General features: G+C 42.6%; 1 protein-coding gene across 2 annotated transcripts in view; it reads left to right on the top strand.

Moving 5' to 3' along the window:
- OSBPL5 (oxysterol binding protein like 5) overlaps nt 1-14,072 on the top strand; it is a 249,302-nt gene extending 235,230 nt beyond the window's left edge. For both annotated transcript variants that reach the window (XM_061610182.1, XM_061610183.1), the window contains exons 20-22: nt 85-202; nt 7,951-8,053; nt 12,447-14,072. In XM_061610182.1, the coding sequence (XP_061466166.1) occupies nt 85-202; nt 7,951-8,053; nt 12,447-12,582 (357 nt within the window). In that variant the 3' untranslated portion in view covers nt 12,583-14,072. The remainder of the gene's footprint in view (nt 1-84; nt 203-7,950; nt 8,054-12,446) is intronic.
- Nucleotides 14,073-21,064: the final 6,992 nt, after the last annotated feature.

Raw genomic sequence — 21,064 nt, 5'->3', positions numbered from 1 at the left:
AGATATTTATTGATTCTGTAAATTACATCCTTTCACTCCAGGCAGATAAATTGGTGTTTTTTATTTTTGTCCCTTTTCGTTTAGAGGTCCGTGAATGATTGTAGACTGCGTAAAAATAGTGATCAACCATCCAACAATAGTCAGAACACTGAAAGTAGCTGTTCGACCCCAGAGTCTCTGCAGGATCTTTCAGATGATGACAGTAAGTATTTTGCAAGGTTCTGGGGCTGTGTGCTCATATCCATCATCATCAGATCATCAGATATTCAATCAATCTTTATTGATACGGTCATAGACCAAAAGACATTTATAAATAAAACTACATACGTTTATAATAAAAGGTTACAAAGTTGCAGTCATGTTAAAACAGTAAAACAATAAAACAACAAGGAAAACAGTTACAGTTGGGTGGCGGAAGCTTCTGAAAGGATAGATGCCTTCCGAATTGATTGAGCCGCAAAAATAAATTTAGCAACTGACAGGATAGTATCCTTATTAGCTGCTGACAAAAGATGTAAAAGTAAACAGTTAAGCGGTTTGTAGGCGTATTTATTTATGATGGGGGTTATGAATTTGGAGCGAATATCGTCATATAGGGTGCACTCAAAGATGACATGAGAGAGAGTTTCTATGGCGCTGACACCACAAAGGCATAATCGGTTTGCATACGGGATACGTTTAAATCTCCCTTCAAGTAAGGCAGAGATAAGACAGTTAAATCTAGCCTTTGTAAAGGCTAGACGATATTTGGGGATCGTAAGAGTTTCCAGATAAGGGGCACTGAGCATAGGCACAAAGCTCAGACCAAAGTGAATAGGAGAGCAGGTTGAGGTGGCTGCAGTTATGGAGCGTTGGAAGTCCATATCGTTGATACGAGTCTGGATAGAATGTTTAACTGTCTCTGGAGCGAGGGACATCAGATGTTCAATTGAGAGGCCAATACTTGCAAGGTAATTTGTAAACGTACGGGCCCATTTCGAGGTAAAAGAGTCTTCCCAGAGTAAAGGGAGATAGCCAGTAGATTTTTCATAAGACATTTTAAACCAGAAATTTAGGGCGGCCAACCACGCTTGAGACTCAAGTGAGACTAGGCCAGATTCTAACCTAAGGACCGCCGCAGGAACACACCTGGGAACGCCAAAAATTTGTCTGAGAAACAAGGAGAGAACTGCCTCCGCAGAAGAGTTGAAGGCGCCAATCCATAAAGGTACCCCGTAGAGAAGTTGAGAAATAGTTTTGGATCTAAAAACCTTTAGGGCTGCCGGAATGTATTGTCCTCCTTTAGTGAAGAAGAACCTTCGAATACCACTGGCTGAGTTGCGAGCAGTAGAAATAGCCCCTCGGATATGGGGATTCCAGGACAGAGAGGAATGAAAAAGTATACCAAGGTATTTGAAATGAGAAACCTGTTCTATTTTATGGGTATTAATTGTCCATGCGTGAGCAGGAGAGTGCTTGGCAAAAGCTAAGATCTTAGTTTTGGAAAAGTTTATAGATAGTTTGTTATCATGACAGAAACTCATAAAAGCTTTAGTTAGGCGTTTGAGTCCTACTTTAGAAACAGAAAGGAGAACAGCGTCATCTGCATACAATAACAAGGGACAATGCAGGTTTGCTAACTTAGGGGGGTGGAAGTCCGGGGATTGACAATAAAGGGACAGATCATTCATGAAAAAATTAAATAAAAGTGGGGCTAGTATGCAGCCTTGTCTAACTCCTTTTGTTGTAGTAATGGGGTTTGTGAGATGACCTTCACGACTACATCTAACACGAAAGGATGTGTGGTGGTGCAGACGGCTAATTAAGAAGAGGAGTCTCTTGTCGATCGTAGATTTTGCGAGTTTCGCCCATAGTATCTCCCTAGGGATGGAATCAAAAGCCGATTTCAAGTCGACAAAGGCAACAAACAGGCCGTTACCCCAGCGGTTCTTGTATTTTTCAGCTAAGTGATTTAAAATCACACAGTGTTCTATCCCAGACCTACCTTTCCGGAAAGCTGCCTGCTCCCTCCCAAGGATATTATCCTCCTCCAACCAAGATGAGAGTCTCTCTTTTAAGTAGCAGGCATATAGTTTGCCAATAATGGAAAGGAGGCTAATTGGGCGGTAATTTGCTGGGTCCTCTTTGTTCCCTTTTTTAAATATAGGGATAACTATGGATTCAAGCCAAGACTCAGGGAAGCATCCGGAATTATTGATCAGAGTAAAGAAATTTGCTAGAAGAGGGGCCCACCAAGCTTGGTGCGCCTTCAACATTTCAGAAAGTATGTTATCAGGTCCAGGAGCTTTGCCGGATTTCAAGCTAGCAATCAAATCAATAATTTCTTTTTGGGTTACAGGTGGCCAAGTGGGAAGATTTGTTAAATTATCAATAAAGGAAACAGCATTTACAGTCTCGTTGTTTGCAGAAAAATATTTCTCCCAGAGGTATGGGGAAATGTGGCAAGGGGCCGGATTTAGTGGGCTCATAGAACCAGAAATCAGCTCCCAAAAACACTTCGAATTATTTGATCTGGAGGCTTGAATTAAGGCTTCCCAATCTTCGTGCATCACCTGCCTTTTTTTGATGACTATCATATGCTTGTAGTATTTTTTGATAATAAAATACTCAGGGGGGAGGGTGGTTAAATTTTGGTGTCGATATTGAAGGTATAGCCGTCTCAGCTGTTTCTTAGCATCAAGACAGTCCTTATCAAACCATCTGGGAAAACCAGTGGTAGGAGGAGCCCTGAAGGAAGAAGATGGTGGGATAATAGAGGCTTTAAGTTTGGTAATTAAGGAGTTATACGCTATTGACGCTAAATATGAATCAGAAGCATGCATGATCTCCCTCTATAAGGACAGGGCAGAGGGGGAAGTGAGAAATAAGGCCACATTAGAGGCTACTGTGGGAGTCCAAAATGTCCTTTTATGGGTAGGGTGGATTAGATTTGCCATTGGTTTATGGGTAAGGAGCAAGTGACCGCGTTCTGGTAGATAAAAGGAAAAGGTAAGGGGAAGGTGATCACTATCCTGTCTGGAGCCGACAGAAAAGTCCAAAATAAACCTGAACAGGGAATGCGAGATCAAGGCGTAATCGATGACACTGCACCTGAGGCCAGAGATGTAGGTAAATTCCGCACATGAATCTATCTGCTTATGACCGTTCAACATTATTAGGCTGTGTCTAGCAAGGAATCGGTATAAACATATTCCACCATAATTTATCTTGGGGTCCTTGGAAGTCCTAGCATAGCCTGGGAGGTATGGGGCGGTGTCCTCGCCCCCCCAGAGGTTTGAAGCAAATAGCGCATCATTGTGGGGGCCAGACCTGGCGTTGAAATCACCCATAACAATGAGAGGCGCTTTGGGGAATTTAGCCTCAAGTGATGTTAGATAATTGGTAAGAACGTCCCAGTCACAGTCAATTTGTGCCCGAGAGGCATGAGGGGGAATATAAACATTTACTAACAGAAGAGAAAATGTGCTAAAAGATAATAAAACAGCCTGTGCAATGTTTTTACAAGGGGTTAAACTTATAGAGCGAGCTGTTACAGAAGTAGAGATGAGTATGGCTAGGCCTCCTTTGGGTCTGCCTTTGGAACTGGGTTGGGAATAGGTCGCTGGTAAACATGAACAAGAGAAACCATCCACTATTAATTTAAGGGTACACCACGTCTCCTGTAAGAAAATTAAGTCAAATTTGTTCAGAAAAGTAATAAAGTCAGGAATTTTTTGTTTGGCATTCCACCCTGCAATGTTCCAGGAGAGAAGGTGGAATGTAAAATTAGGTGAGAGAACAGAAACCTGGCATGCATTAATAATTGGATTCGTAGGATGAGAAATTTCCTTTGCTGTATAAGATTTGCATAGTGAGTGCTGTGATGTCCTGAAATGAGGGTTTACCATTTTTTCAGGAGATTCACAGGATAGAATCGGGTTTTTAGAATTTAATAAGGGTTGTCAAGTCAGTTCAGGAACCTCATGTACAATCACATCACATATTGTGCTAGGTCTACAAACATTTGAGTAACAATGTGGCAGTACCTTTAAGGGAACTTTCAGAGGAGAAACTTGAATGCTGGATGGTGAGTTCAGTTCATAGTCCTCCAAGTATCTGGAACATGTCCTTTTTGCCCTTAGATTGTTTAACAGATTCTGCATTTTGTTTATGACCTCACTTTGTTCATTCTCAGTGAATGTATGGAAACTATTTAATAGTTCCTCCTCTCCCTCACAAGCAAAGTCAAATGCAAGATCTTGATTTTCCTTACTGTTTACCAGAGAAGGAGGTGACTGTAACGGAACGAAAATGGGAGCTGGTGGTGGGGAGGAGCTTACTTCATCCAAAATAATAAGATCAGAGTTTATGGAGTTAAGTGTTTCAAGGTTTAATGTTTCTTGCGCTGGGGGAGTCAAAGGGGATAAATTCTTTTCCAGCATAGTTGGTCCTAATGATAGAGAAGAGCAGTTCATGTTTAATGTGCTTTTAAGAGGAAGCTGTTCCAGGAATGGATCCAAGTTTCCAGAGTTTGATATATTTTTGCTGCTGTTCGAGGAAAACTTCCTCCTCTCATGTGAAGAGATAAGGTTTGTTGTTGGAGTTCTCTTTGTGAACAAGGAAATTGGACTGGCCAGGTTTGTGAAATGTCTCTGAACGGATATTCCATGGTAGCTGAGAAGGGATTTATTTGCAATTATCCGTGCTGTTGTCTCAGCCGATTTAAAGGTAAGTAAAGCAGACGTTTTTGTTGAGGGGTTGTAAAGGAATTCCACATACGAGATATCGTCAGGCCGTAAATCCATTACACCTAACGACTGGAGGGCGTAACACACTCTTTGCTTCCTGATGTTTACTTTTTCTTTGATGTTAAGAAGAGGAAGATTCAGCAGTGCAAGTTTGTTTGAATTATATTTGAGAAGCCAATTCCCATTTGTATTCTTTCGTCGTGAAATCTTGTTATTGGTAGAGCATATTCCGCTATAGGACCTCGGGTTGGGGTGAGTAAGTAGCTCTGGGAGATTTGGACTTTTTTTGCTTTCTGGTAAGGCTTTGCAATAAGATCTAGGGGGTGTTCTCGCTGTAGATGAAGCAGATAAATTCTTTGTTTGCGAAGCTGTTTGCTGTTGAGCTTTAAGTACTTTAAAAAGTTTCTGAAAGTTCATCTTCTTACTCCTTGGCGGTTTGTAATTTTTTATGTTTTTGGATTTTTTCTCCTTAGGTGCAATACGAGGTTTCTTTATGTTTGCACACTTCAGTGTTGTTGTTGTTTTGTGGGGGGGAAGAGTGTAGTTTAGGCTCAAATATAGTTTGGATAGTTCTTCCATAAATGATTTTAGAAGGTTGTTTGTTTCTTCCAAAAAAGCTTTGATGTTTTCAGTCTCTTTTGCCACAATGGCTAATTGTAACTGCAGACATTTTTGGCCAGTTAGAAGTAGTTTTTGGCCAATTTGTGCCAGTTCCGTGGTGTAGAGCAGGCAGAAGAAGGCTGTGATTGAGTAAAAACGGGAGTCTGGCTGTCGATGTCTGTAGCATGCACAGTAGACAGAATGTCTAAGGGGGAATGTAAGTCAGTGTCCTTGTACAGAGAGGAAGATGGCGTCTCCTTGCTTTCAGGTACCTGCGGCAGAGAGTTGATCAGACTAGGTGTATGCGTCTGCCCAAAAAGGGGATCTGTGGATGTTCCATACACCAGGCTTTGTATAATTTCTGGGTCATCCCTTGCCTGGAATTCCTCACTCAAGCAGGTACAGAATTGTTCTGTTTCGATTTGGGAAGGGGTTTTCTCAATAGATCGTGACGCATTTCTCTTTGTCTTATCCGCTTTGGTTGGTAAAAAGAAGTTTGTAATTTTAAGCTGTTGATCCCCATTCCCAGATTCTTCCAAAACCTGGTCTGATTTATGGTCATGTTCATAACATCTTTTCCTTGTTTGAACCATTTTAAAAACTATAAGGTTTGCCTTTTAAACTCTAAGATGAACGGAGGTATAATTATAAATTGTCGACTCCAAGGCTAAGTAGTTTTATCTTAGGAATCCTTAGATTTTGTTATGGTAAATTATATTCCTTGAGTTAGTAATGCGAAGCAGAGTTGTGACTCACCGGCTGATAAAGAGTCTGTTTTCTTGCTGATAAAATGGTTCCATAGCCTTCAAAAAATAGGTGTTGTTGATGCTGTTAGGTTCCAGAATAAAAATTTCCAAAGAATATCTCTAAAGATAGCAAAAAAAGAGGCGAGGTGGGTATGAGCTCCAGAGCTCGCTAGTGGACCAGCCTGCCAGCAGCCATCTTCCCCCCATGCTCATATCCAGTGTTAAATCCTATTGTCGTTCCATGATAGCTTAATCAGTTTGCACAGTGATGGGAAAGGTTTGCTGTTAAGCACTGGTGACAGTATAGGAAAATTACATCAAAGAATCCAGAGGGGTAGCTGTGTTTAATCTGTTGCAACAAAAGCAACCGTCTTGTGACACCTTAAAGACTTAACACATTTTATTATGGCAGAAGCTTTTGTGGACTAGAGTCCATCAGATGCAGGAATCCTTTTAATGAATGATGTTGTCAAATGACTACTTTTTGCTGCCTAAGGGTCATAAAATAGGCAAAGTAATATATTTTATTGAGACATTATCTTTTTGGTGCAGGGTGCCCACAGAGCAAGAAGCATCACCAAACCCCACATAAAACACACGAGGAATGGTAGCTCAGTCTTCTCCACAACTGTTATGAATAGCCCTGGTAGTAATTTGCAATACAAAGAAACCACACATGCCACTTGCAGCATGTGGTATGCCCTACACCAGTGGTTCTTAATTTTGGGGGGTGGGTCACTGACCCATTTGAGAATTTGCTCAAAGCTATGGACCCCTTAAATAAATACAATTTTATTGCTTTTGGGAATTGACTTTTTTTTTTGTACCCAGTTCATGAACCACCTGAAGATCATCCATGGACCCACTAGGGGTCCATGGACCACAGGTTAAGAACCCCTGCCTTACACAGTTAATTCGTTGGTGGGAATTTCAGAATTGAAATGAAATGGTCAGAAATGATTGTTTCTCAGCTGTGGGTAGCCATGTTTTTCTTCTTCTCCAATCCACTGCATGTCATCCACACCTATGCTGATGGTCATCAGTTTGATGACTTTTTGACAGGCTTAACTACGTGCTAAGCCCAAATGCATATATATTAGAGGGGTGGTGTTTTTGACCTTTTTCCTCCTTCACCTTCTTTCCAGATCTCTCTTTCTCTCACACACACATACCTGCTTTGTTTTTATTCCATTTTCGAATCACTTCCCATAAAACATCTCAAATCAATTTCACAGTAAAAACATCAACAATTAACAATTAAGTGTGTAAAAACAGTTCCACATATAAAAACATTTTTTAAAAATTCATATGTATGTAGTTTCTACTCTGCAAGATTCAAAACACGCATTCTTCCTGTATCTGTTTTTCAGAACTGATTCAAATGTTAACACTAGCTTTGTTAGGTTATTGCTGATACAGGCATTACATACATGGGAAAGACATAGGGTTGTACCCGACAAAGTCACTGCAGCAGTAGAACAACTTCCACTTGGGCAACAGAACTTCTCTTTCCCTTGCCAACCCTCCGGAGCAGATTTGGGGGTTGCGGGCCAGGGGAGAGCATAGGGAGGGGAAATTCTGTTGCATGAATGTTGTTAGGTTGTTAGTTGTTGGATTCAATCTTTAATGTGCAAGTAAGTATCTTTTGTACATATCTGCAACATCAACAGGGATTTCAGGAATTTGTGGATCCAAAAACAAGTCTAATCTATGAACTGCTGCTTCCATATTGCCTTTTCGCATGTATGTTGGGAGTGATACTCCCTGGGCAGGGGAAAGAAAAAATCAAAACAGGAGACAAAAGCCAGTGTTCTTCCCATTTCCACAAACACACCCACAAACACACATGAAATCTAGCTCTCATCTTTTCCCCGCAGGTTTTGAAAGTCCATGTACTCAGTGTGGGAAAGAAAACAACCATTTGAAAGAAATCCACACTGCTGTGTTATCCCTTCAGAGAGCTCAACAAGACATACACAGGTACAATATTTCCTTTTTAATGCATTGATCTTCAGATAACCACTACTCTTTGTGAAAGTGGAGCTAGCAAATCCCCATTGTCATAATAGACATGATAGAGTAAGGGTTCATTATTGCACTTGGGGAGGGGAAAAGACTGCAATGAAGTGCCATAGGATCCCTCTTAACCAAGGACAGGTTGCCCAGGAGCAGGGGGCTAGTTCATGTACAACCACTACCAAGCATTAGCACAAGCACAATAATGGTCATTGACCTGTGTGGAAAGTAAAGCCAATAAATTGGACAAGGGTTATCTTCCTTCAAATCGTACCATTTTGTAAATGTAAAAAACACAAACCTCAAGACACTGTATATTTCCACATTTAACAGGTGGTTTATGTTTTGGTGAGGCAGACATTCATGATCGATCTTCTGTTCATGGGAAGAAGATTAAAACTGATTTTAAGTATCTTCTACTTTTAAAACTGAAGAATAAAAATGGGCTGCATATACTTGTGCAATGTAAAAGATAGATCAATCCCACCAGTGTTGGATAAAAGAAGTTTGTTGATTCAAATCTTAATTCACTAATAGGGAAAAATCCCTAAGGTTTAAGAACGTACCTATAGCCCATAAATATTTCTATCAAACTTTAAAAAGCAGGGAAATTGGGCAGCTATAGTGAATGCACCAGGGGAGCAGGAGACCAGAACTCCTCTCTGAGATATTGTACTGCCCTACAAATTGGTCAAAATGCAAACACCATTTGGGTTGGTCTTTCACAGCTTCCTGTGTAGCTTGGAAAAATTTGGTAACGTGCCTCTGAGCATATGTTAAGTGGTGACAACACCTGCCATCTCTAAACATGGAGAATTACATTTTTGTATGTTTGTTGGTGCCCTTCTTACTTTGCTTCTTTCTATGTTACTACTGTTTTCACAGAGAATCTAAGCTAGAAAAGTATGTTTCTCTCATTTTTCATCCTAGAAATCTGTGCCAAATTTATTTTTATTAATTTCAAAGCCTTTCTATTGGTCAGTGTCGTATGATGGTGAAGACAGCCTTTTGTATTTCCAACTGAAGGTTATGCTCTGTTTCCATTTTGGGCACATTAACAGTTGAATCTGAAACTGCAGTTTGATGTAAAATCAGACTGATTACAATGTATTGCTACTTAAGCAATTACTTTAGCTGTTGGAAAAAGCAAACCTGGCCTGCCCAAGATGCATGTTTTCAGCCTGCTGTGCTTAAACTACTCCACTTAAGGAAAGGTGGGCATGGTCAATTAAAAACATAGAGCACATCTAGAATTTTGCTAGAATATATTTCACTTCCCACTGTTTTATCTTGTGCAAACTGAGACACTCCTCATGTCCATTGGAAACTATTCTGCAGAACAGTCAGTGCCATTATTCCACAATTGTTTTCGGAGCTTTTTTTTTAGTGTTGCAAAATGTTGCTGTACTTCACATATTCACAGAAACAGAAGCAAAAGAGAATGATTTACTATAGGAAACTTCACTAAAATTGCAAAGTAAATCAAACATATTTAAAATGACTATGAATGATATCAACTGTTTTAATATTGTTGCTTCCTCCCTGCTAAAACAAGATCAGTACAGCACATGTCTTGTTTGTGTTATTTGGGCTAATTGCAGGTGTTACCACCACTCACCATATGCTCAGACGCACATGTTACCAAATTCTTCCAAGCTACACAGGAAGTGGATTGAACTGGGAAAGACCAACCCAAATTGTGTTTGCATTTTGACACATTTGTAGGGCAGTGCAATATCTCAGAGAGGAGGTCAGGTTTCCTGCTGTCCTGGTGCATTCACTATAACTGCCCAATTCCCCTGCTTTTTAAAGTTTGATAGAAATATCTGTTGGCTATAGGTACATCCTTAAATGGCAAGGTTTTTTGCCTATTAGTGAATTTCTCTGCTTTTTAATCCAGGAGGTAAGAAATGGGATCCTGTCTTAAGTTTGCTGAGAATGGATTATTTGCATGCTTATTGAGTTCAGTGGGATTTACTCCCCTGCAGTCATGTTTAGGATGAAACTGACCACAGGGGATGGAAGGAGGGGGAGGGGAGCAGGCAAGAGGGGGGGAGGAGGGCAGGTTTTATCATTTGCATGTTTGTTGAGTTCAGTGGGATTTACTTCCATGAAATCATGCTTAGGATGGGTAAAATTGACTGTGGGGAGGGAAGCCTGGAGTGGGCAGGGGAGGAGGAAGAAGGAAGAGGGGAAGAGAGGAAGAATGGAGGAGGAAGGCAGAGGGGAGGGGAAAGGCAGGTCTGATCATTTGCGTGCTTATCGAGTTCAGTGGAATTTACTCCTGTGCAGTCATGGCTAGGATAGGTAAAACTGACCATGGAGGAGGAGGAGGAGAGAGGGGAAAAAGGGGGAGAGGGGAGCAGAAGGAGGGAGAGGGGAAGGAGGGGACTGGAAGGGGGAGGGGTGAAGGAAAGGGGAGGGAAGTGGCAAAGGGAGGTGATGGGAAGGAGGAGGAGGGGAGGGCAGGCTTGATCATTTGCATGCTTATTGAGTTCAATGGGATTTGCTCCCATGCAATCATGCTTTAAAATGAAATGGGCTGCTTTCAAGTCGATTCCAACTTATGGCAACCCTATGAATAGGGTTTTCATGATAAGCGGTATTCAGAGGAGGTTTACCCCTCTGAGGCTGAGAGGCAGTGACTGGCCCAAGGTCACCCATTGAGCTTCATGGCTGTGAGGGGATTTGAACCCTGGTCTCCCAGGTCATAGTCCTAAAATAGGTAAAACTGACCATAGAGGAGGAGGGAGGAGGAAGGAGGGAGTTGGATGGGGATTGGGGAGGGGATAGAAGGGAGGAGGAGGGGAGGGCAGGTTGGATCATTTGCATGCTTGTTGGCTTTAGTGAGATTTACTCCAGTGCAATCAGGCTTAGGATAGGTGAAGCTAACCTGGGGGGGAGGGCAGGAAGGGGAGAGGGAGGGGAGGGGATTTGATGGGTGGGCACTGGACAGAGGGGAAGCCCCTTTCCTTCCAAAATGAAAACATTGTGAAGTATCATTCTTTTTCAGGGTTTCCCCACCTTTTTATTCTACAGCAGGCACATGTGGTTTCCCACCCAAATTTAAATCAAAGCTGTCCCTGGCCACATTCCACACTAGACCTTTATTTCACTTTAGACGGTCATGGCCACTCCCAAAGAATCCTGGGAAGTGCTGAGAGTTGCTAGGAGATACCCTGTTCCCCCTACAGACTCTTAAACCACTCTGGCCATTGGAGCTCTGTCAAGGGAATAGGAGTCTCATCTCAGAACCCTTCACAAACTACATTTCTCAGGATTCTTTGGGGGAAGCCATGACTGTCTCAAGTGAAATCAAAGGCTGGTGTGGTTGTGGCCCCCTGATTAGGCAAGTCCAGTAGCTGTGAGTCTGGCTTTTAGAACACTGACAGTTGGTTCTTACTGAGCATGTCTGACATTATCATTGAGTTCAATGCAAAATTTCTTAGATTAATTAAACATCAGCCAGGCATTTTTTTAAACTTTTAAACTGCAGAAGATGAAGGTCAGAATATGGGGCAAGGTCAGTAATAGGTTTTACTGTGAACATGGCTGATTTTTAATTAATTTCAGCAGATTATGAGAACTCTGACAGTAAAAAACCCAAAAGGGGTCTGTTTTTTCCCCTGTTTTTACACTTTGAACTCTCAATTCTCTGGCTGTGTTGTGTATCGCCATGAAAATTTAGAGGGTTGTTAAGCAAGCATTTCTGAGTTCAAGGCTTTAAGTTTTGTAAGGTTTTATTTTGAAATGAGCTTATGGGAAGCATCAGAAAGGCATGGGGGGTATTTTCATTTTAACATGGTGGAATGCAAAAAATCCATGCTGACTATAGTATACAGCCACCCTCGTGGGTATAATTTGCAACTGTCCACTAAAAAGTAGGCATATCTTCTTAACGTCCAAAGGATTTGAGCTCCTCTGTAAAGCTCAGTCATGTTTAGGAGTTCAGCTTTTGCAAAGCTTCTCCCCTACTTCTGCCTTCAGTTTAATCACCAAAATATATTAAGAAATCAAAATAAAGAAATAAACCTTTAGAAGGATTTGTGAATGTTTTGTTGTGACCAGGGTTATTTGTGGGTTTTTTGCTGGAGGATTGGGAGGCCTGCTGGTCAGTATGTCCCGACAGTCAGCTAACAGTGGGAAAGAATGGTTGCAGCATTGTCTTTACATTTTTACATTGTCTTTACATTTTTAAAGAAGAAATCAGCATGGCCAGAATATTTAATTTACCAGACGTGTTTGACACTGAATTTTAAACTGATCCTGAGTTTAGGATCTGTGAGTACAAATGCAATTTTTTTAAATTATATTTTATTTTTAGTAACAGTTGGTTGACTGTTGTTGTTTCTTGCAGGAACCTCGCTGCTCTGAACAAAAAGTCTCTTTACAGGAGGGCCTCATCGGAAAACCTCTTCCTGGATTCTCGCTGTTGGTTTCTTCTGTGCATCTTTCTAACATGTCAGCTCTTCATTAATTATGTGTTCAAATAAAAGCTCCGCATCTGGCAGCAATAAAAGTGACTAGCTGCAGGAATGGGGAGACTTAATTGCAAGGAGCCCATTGAGGCACCAAGCACTTTAATACCTACGCAGCCAGGGGGGAGAGGAAGAGAGAACAAAGTGAACCGGGGAACCTGCAGAGTTTTGTTCTTCAGATTAATGTCATTGCCTTTTTACATGTACATCTACAAGGACCTCTTTACCTGTTTGGGCCTTAATGCTAAAGCCAAATGTAGCTTTAACTGTGCAATTTTGTTTTCTCTGTTTTGTCATTTTCTGATACAATTAAGATTTACCAACAAGTATTGGTTCCCCCAGAGCACTTATACACATATACTCGGTTTTATAAAATCATTCCTAGAGTCTTGTTTTATAGCTCTTCTGTGAAGGGGAACGGTATTTTCCCATCAATCAATATACCTTTTGATAATTTCACATATAAAAGGGAATATTGGGCAGCCATGTGACAATTAAGCCAACTGGGTTATGGATAGCACAGTTGCCTTGGTTCTTCTGGTCAGTGTTCTCACATACCAAATCCCTATGAACAGCACATCCCACTCCATTCCACCACAATTGTAAATATGCATGATTTCTTAAAGCCTGCCCCTTTTAGGAAATACAAGGTGACCTATACACAACCAGTGATGTCCACTGGGTTAGAGGGTCAGACCTGCCTGTTTATGAATTGGTTTTATTTTTTTAATACATGTATGTTTTTACATTGATTAAACACACACACACAAGCATTGTACAAAGGAATGCCTCCAAAATGTACCATTATTCCATGATGGGTGCAAGAGGGTGTTTAAGCACTTGTGTATATAGGTAATTTCATATGTCACAAAATCACTACAGTACTGGGGTTCACTGGGCTTATTTTGTGACAAAGGAGAGCTTTTGTCCATTGATGAATACAGGGTAGTTATGTGAGCAGCTGTAATCGATTGCTCCTGTATTTTCCTGAAGTGATCACTTGCAACCAGTTGGTTCAACTCCCTTGTGTTTTGGATCAAAGGACAACTGTTTTCTAGTATCACAGAGAGCCCTTCTCTCCTGTATAGGACTGAACTGTGATTGTGAGAAGGCACCCTGTGTATATTGTTTGGTCTTAGGTGCATTTAAAGGTCAGGAATAGTAAGGGTTTGCCACTGCATCCTCCAAATCTGTTGATAGTCTTCCTATTTTTACACCATTTTTAAAAGATTTGCAATATTTTATGTAGACTTGCAGCCAGTACTAAGCCTTTCTTTTCTGGCCTGAAGTAGTTCCAAGTGATAAGTACTGCTATATATATAAAAAGATATAATATATATATATATATATATACAGCCTTAAAATATTTAGTGGTGGTGCCAGTCTGGGCTAACTTTCAATGTAAATGTTTCCAGATTTTTAACTACATTCCTTGTGATGTTCCCTGTTAGGGGAAATCTTGTTTGTGCTTGATACGTTGAAATAAATTACACAACTTTCACTTACCACCTCTTTGTGGCTGGATCATTAATGTACAATGAACTTTTGCATGTGTTCTACTATTCACATCTCTTGTGTGTTAGGTGGGCGTTTTCAAAGCAAATAGGCAAATACTGTGGCCTGTAATGCTTATCATCTCCATTAAGGCGTGGGGGTTATGCTATGCACTAAGATTTAAGTGGCGGGGGGAGTTTACATAAAGATTGTAACAAGCAGTTTTGTTGACCATTGTTCCTGTTTTGTGTATATTTGAAAAACAATTGGCTTTGAGTGACAATCTCACAGTTGCTTCATGTTAATGTTTCTGGCAGATAGACTATTTAACTTACAAGATGTCGGACTATGCAAATATCTATCTGTAGATTTGTATTTGGGTAAGGAATGTATCAGGAGGTTTGCTCATTATTTGACCTCCCACTGCATTATTATTGTTATTCTTACACACCATCAGTGCATTGGGGTGAAACTATTACTAACAGTGTAATCCTAACCATGCCTACTTAGTAGTAAGTCCAATTGAATTCAGTGGTGCTTACTCCCAGGTAAGTCTTTGTAGTGATGGGAAATTGGCAAGAGTAGCTGGATGACCATGTGAACCAAGTCTCATCTGAAGATCATTTTTTTTTAAAAAAAAACACTGCAAGAGAATAGGACCTCCAAGAGGTCTTCTGTACCTTTAAAAATTGTGCACCTTGTGGTTTTTCTCATTACAGTGTTGCAAGAACACCTGCATTCGGCTGACTTTCTCTTCTCCTAAAGATACAGGATCAGTCTCAGGCCCTGAACCTGGCAATCCTATTAGCAACCCATAACAATTCACAAATCTGGGGAAACAATATGTTAACATTTGACTTTTATTATAGCCAAAAGTAGAGTCCCTGGAAGATGGAAAAAGCATACTGACCAAACTACAGATCACATCTACTAGATTTTAACTAGAGGGCATCACTGAACAATTGGTGTTTAAAACAACAGTGTGGATTGTACATAGCTGCCCTGAACCTCTGGGATAGGGCAGAATGAAATAAACATTTCCTCTGCCTACTTGTAACGACCTCAACTTTTCTTTTAAAAAAAAAATCTTTCCAGACTTTGTAGAAGAAAGTTTGAAAGTATATCAACTCAAAATAAAAATGCAAGGGCAAAGAATAAATATAAAGCAAATATTAGCTTTTAAAAATTGTCTTAACGGTTCAGTCCTAGAATTGCACTTGTCACGGCAAATATCTCAGAACACATTATTTCTTCTAGCTAGTTCCGCTATAGTACTTTGAATAGCTGCTAGGACATCTAGTGGTCACTTATAGGTATGTCCCTGATTATCACTGGGGAAAAGCAAGACGCTTGCAAAATCTGCAAGCCTTGAGCTGAGCCCATACTGGTCACTTACCTGCGTTGCATCATACATGGGGATGGAGACAGATCATTCCTGTGCTGGCTCTGGATTTTCTAGTACCTTATTCTATCAATTTTGGGCTGGGATGAAGAGCCTGTGGCCACATGTTGTTGGACTACAACTCCCACCATTCTTGACCATTGGCTTTACTGGCTGAGGCTGATGGGAGTTGGAGTTCAACAATATCTGGGGGCGCACAGGCTCCCTATCTCTACTTTTGAGAAAGGGGTGTAACTTTACCAGTATTTTTTGTTTGGCACTGAAACAGGACCAAGAAAATAGTGTATGGTGACATTCCCTTACAGATGCTGCCAGTAGTGGTTGCCAGCTAAACATCAACTGCAAAGGATCTAATGCAAAGTCACCCTAAGATAGAATAAAATAAAAATGTGAAAGTTAAGCTAAAGGATTTAAGTGCGGAAAATTTTGTCTTCTGTAAATCAGGGTTTGGGAACCTCAGTTGTGGGGCCAGCCTTTTTATCTGGCCTTTGAAGGTCTCTGCAGGCCACGCCTCTCACCCACTCATGTAGGAATGAGTCATTTATCCCTGACTGGAAATTGTCGTTGAACTGTAGTAATGCCTCACTTGCCTGGATAGAAAGATGTGGTGTGTGCATGCGTGGCTGGAGTATATCCCACTTAAAGAGTCACATCCATTGTTCCACCCATTTGTTACCTCTCCCTCCACCTACCACAGGCACGCAGTCCCCTGAAGTTTGCCCACTAGGTAATGGGGTCCTCAAGCTGAGAAAGGTTCCCCTCTCAGCAGGCTTCCCACAGGCATGTGGTTGGCCACTCTGTGAACAGGATGATGGACTGGATGAGCCATTGGCCTGATCCAGCAGGCTCTTATGTTCTTATGGCAGACCGGCATCCTGATCCCAAAATCACAGAGCTACAATTTTGTGTCAGGATGGCGTTCATGTGTTGCAAGATTGTTCTCAGGTCTTCTGATAATCAGGTCTTCTGATACCTGGATGGTGACAAAACAAGAGGCCTTTTCAGTAGTGCCCCTACCCCCTCTATGGAACGCTTTTGCCAGGGAGGCCTGCCTGACACCAACTTTATCATTTCAACGCCAGGCAAAGGCATTTTTTGTTTTCCAGGGATTTGGGCAGCACCAGTGATGGGATGTTTTTACACTGGCTATGTTTTTAATATGTTTATCATCACTGTATTCTTGCTATAAATCACTTTGGGATTTTTGTTGTCCTGGGAAGCGATTTATAAATTAGATAAACCTAACCTTTTAATACATCACTGAAATCCAATCAGTGCAGTAACTGACATTATTTTAAAGAAAACCCAACAAGTCATTCAAGTAGTATAATCCTCTCTTCAAGCTATCTTCCAACATTTGACAAAACCCCTTATCCTCCCCCTCATATACTTTCCCTTAGTCAAAACGGTATCCTTTACTGAGATGCATCGCCACCCAACAAGTTTATCCTGACAGCGCAATCCTAACCATGGGCTCGTCCAAACGACTGTATAATCTGCGATATGATTGCTTTGTGTTATCTCTAAGTTTCCATGGTCCATACATCACCCGTTTTCGTGGATGTAATTGCATTTAAATCCGCATCTGCAGTATCGCAAAAGATGCAATTTGCCTTTTTAAACCGGGAATCATCCGCTTTGCCATTAGGCGCTCGGATGCAATACCACAGACTTTACTGATGTGTAGGTGGTGCATGGGCGGTTCCCCATGCCCCTTCCCCATTTCGATCCAATCCTGTATTTTCACTTGTGCACATGTGCACAAATGTCTGTGGGGAAAGCCCGGGAAAACTGAACCAATCACAGCCATGGGATATACCCGCAGATGCGGAAATGTGCATTTGCGCAGAAGAAGCTACAACAGTTTAACCTTACACATTGTAGGTAGTGGAGAAAGCTTGTGATTGCCAGCCAGTTGCATCGTTCCACTTTTTCGCATATTCATTAATACGAGACTCGGAAAGGTTTCCCTTTCACCATCATCCTGCGGCCGCCGTGATAGTTGCGGCTAGATCCTGATGGGTAGTGTTGTGTGCCTCCCTATAAGGTGAGTTCCTGGGCTCTTGCATACCCCCTCACTTCCCCTCCCACCCACCCATCACCACCCTTTCCTAGCTAAGTAAAGTGCCGCATCTGCTGCATCCCTCGACCCTTGGGGGCTGCAGTTCATTGCCCACGTAACACCGTACTCCATGGTAAGCCTGGTGGGGGCCCAACGACTGAGGGGCCCTGGAGGCGAGTGGGCCCACCGCCGCAAACCCATCCCAACACTGGTAGGGCGAAGGCAGGGCAGGTGATTCCTCCCGGTGGCAGCAGGAGCGTTGGCTCTGCTCAAAGGAGAAGGGGGCGAACGCTGCAGGCTGGGTAACACCAAGAGAGAGGGGTGTTGGTTGTGTGAATGCTCTGTGTCCTGCATGCCCCCTGGATCCCTACTAAAGCTTTTTACTATCTTTTTTACTGTCTTTTACTTTTTTTCTTTTCACTGTCTTTTACTATTGCCACCAACCAAGATGGCGGCCGTGTTTTCCCTAAGGGGATGAAGCTTCCGCCACCATCTTTGCTGATGTCAGAGATGCGTGCTATATGCATGCATCTCTGACATCAACTAAGATGGCGGCCGGGGCTTGATTACATTAGGGAAACTGGGGCCACCATCTTTCTGAAGGGCAACGGTAAAAGACAGCAGACAGGTCAGTGGGGAGATGTGGGGGAACATGGGGGGCACGCGGATCACAGAAGGGGAGCGGCAGGGCAGCTGAGGGGCCCCCTGTAGCCATCGTTCTGGTGCCCAACCTGGACGCCCTTTAGAACCTGCTCTGGTTGCCTCTACCCCGAACCCCGGGGGACAAGCCGCTCCCAGAGTGGCTCATCATTTTGCATGCATTTTGCAGCTGGATGAGAAGCGTTGACAGTGCTTGTCTGCGGGCAATGGTTAGAGATGAACTGTTGACATGCTTACTTATCCTTTCCTTTTGAGCCAATGCTGGTTTTTACAAGTATACGTATTTCAATAGTGTTTGCAGTTGGCTGGGGAAGAGGGTGTGTGTGTGTGTGTGTGTGTGTGCGTGCGTGTGTGTGTGTGTGTGTGTGAGAGAGAGAGAGAGAGAGAGAATGCCTTCAAGTGGGTAATTAAAACCCTTTGTTTCTCGCTTGCCACTTCCTAGGTAGGGGAGACAGAACACATCGGGCAGGAACGCCGCATCAAAGCAGAGTACAGAGAAAGGAAAGGAGGGGGACAGAGAGACAGGAAAGCAAATACCAGAAGAAGAGGATGGCACAGCAAGGGCTTGTCTCTCCTGATGTTGTGGCCCAGGAACGTGTGAGTGGAGCCCGAGGTGCCAGCTGGCGTTCCTGCGAGGTCCGGGATTTGTTGGACATTTGGGGTGAATCAAAGGTGCAAGGACTACTGCAACGTAGCCACCGCAATATTGACACCTTTGAAAATATTGCCAAGAAGATAGCGAGCAGAGGGCACTTCCGGACAGCCACAGAGTGCAGAAACAAGACCAAGGTAATACAAGGGGAGTACCGCAGGGTTGTCACCCACAATTCCAAATTGGGTAACAGTAGAACCACTTGCCCCTACTATGAAGAACTGCACCGCATTCTGCGAGGGGATGCCAGCGTAACACCACTGTGAGTGTCCAGGAGTCTTCCTGTTAGAAAGCACACTGATGCTGTGCAGCACTCATATTCGTCCAAGAATGTAACAACAGCAACAACTTCGCTTGCACCAGTCCATCCACAGTCATCACTGACAAACGAAATCACAACAGTCAATTTAAATGACCTCGAGGAATGTGGTCTGTGGCGTAAGTGCTTCTCCATTGACCCCTACTTTGCAGTTAATGGGAAAAGGGTTAATGAACATGCAGTGGGGTGAAAAGTGGTAGGTGTTGGGGGGTCCAGCCGGGCAGCAGTCAATTAGGGGGTGATCGAGCGCTTTGTCCCCATGTTCCCCCATGAGAGCGCAGTTCAGTGGTGTTTCTTCTGCACAATTCTAGGACAAGCACTGTGAATTCAGACAGGCTTGTGTGCCTGGGGGGAAAGTGTATAGAAAGGCCGTCTTTCCCGCTGTGAATAAGTACAGCAATGTGGCTGATGAGTATGGTTTACCACTTTTCTCAGTTTATGTCTTTATTTATTGAATGTATATCCCGCCCCATGGCCAAACCAGTCTGGGCGGTTTACAGTAAGTGCAAAGCAGAACAGGGCATCAACAGGTGCATTTGGCACTGCTTTATTTGCAACGCTATGACTGATATGTCTTTGAATGAATGTGGAAATAACATGCATGGTGACAGAAGTGGATATTATGTTTGTCTTGCAGGGACAGAAACAGCAGCCAATGAAGACCCTTGACATGAGCCTAGACATGAAGACGTGTGCGCTCAGCTGCAAGGTAATCTTAGTTTCATCTCATGTTGCGAAATAGTTTTGGTTGGCCATTTTCCTCCTCTGTGGCTGAGTGGCCTCGACTGGCAAAACATTACACAGTCACCTTCATGTGAAGGTAGTTGTGTAACGCTGGCCACTCAACGTTTACACTGTGCCGCAATTCATCTTGTGTTTCACATCAATGCACAGAAAGAAGCAAATGCAATGTCTTGCGTGGAGGAGACTGCGGTAGTGGCTCTCCTCTATGTGTGTCCACTTTGGTTATCTTTCTTGTTTGCAGTGTAATTGACTTGGAGCTCATTGGCATACAAATATGAAGTCCTCTCTGCTACGCATGCCTCTTGCACAATCACCACTATGTTTGCTGTTTTCAAAAGCAACTTTTAGAAGTGCTACCCACATCTGCCCAGTGCATTGTTTGAGTTGTACTTCACAAACCACAATTACCCATGCTCTCCCTGCACCAAAAAATTCGTAAAAGGGGGATGCCCATTTCTCCCTCGTTGCAAACATGTGTTGCCCAAAGATTTGCCCTCTTGAAGTGCTGCAACTGACAAAAATTTTCCCCAAACCATCCTGTCCTCTGAATCATTCCTTGGCAAAGCAATGTATAGCGGAGAGCACCCATACCGCATTGACACAGACTGCGTTTTTCGTTTAACTATTTTTGCCTTATTGTCTCTCCATGTCTCCAGAAGGTTTGGAAGCGGGTGCAGATGTACCGGAACATGAGGAAACAGAAGACGCGTGTGCAAATGTTGGTACGTTGTCTTGTGGGGATGGTTATAACTGTCAAGTACTGTTAGTTCTCCTATGTGAGAAAAATTATGTACCCTCTTGCTTCTGTCATTGAACAATGCTTGCCATCATTGCAGAGAACACCACTAGCATGTAACGTTGATCAGTTCACAGACCCAGCCATACACAACCAAACAGCGACACTGTCATCAGCAGTGCGTCTTGCAGGACTACGACATAAGAAACTGAAAGGAAACAGAACTGACATGCTCCTCATGTCGATACTGGAAGAGGCCAAAGAAGACTCTATTCAGAGAGAGCGGCAGCAAGTGAACATGACAACTTCATGATGCTAATGAGGGAAAGCAATGACCTATCCCATCAACGACTTTCCAAGATGGACGAGAGAGCTGCACAGAGCATGCTGGACAGAGACATGTACTCGGAGAGAATGGATGGCATCGT

This window comes from Rhineura floridana, chromosome 2, assembly GCF_030035675.1.
Source record: "Rhineura floridana isolate rRhiFlo1 chromosome 2, rRhiFlo1.hap2, whole genome shotgun sequence".
Classification (NCBI taxonomy): Eukaryota; Metazoa; Chordata; class Lepidosauria; order Squamata; family Rhineuridae; genus Rhineura; species Rhineura floridana.
Note: the sequence above shows the minus strand (reverse complement) of the source record. Positions and strands in the feature narration are given on the sequence as shown.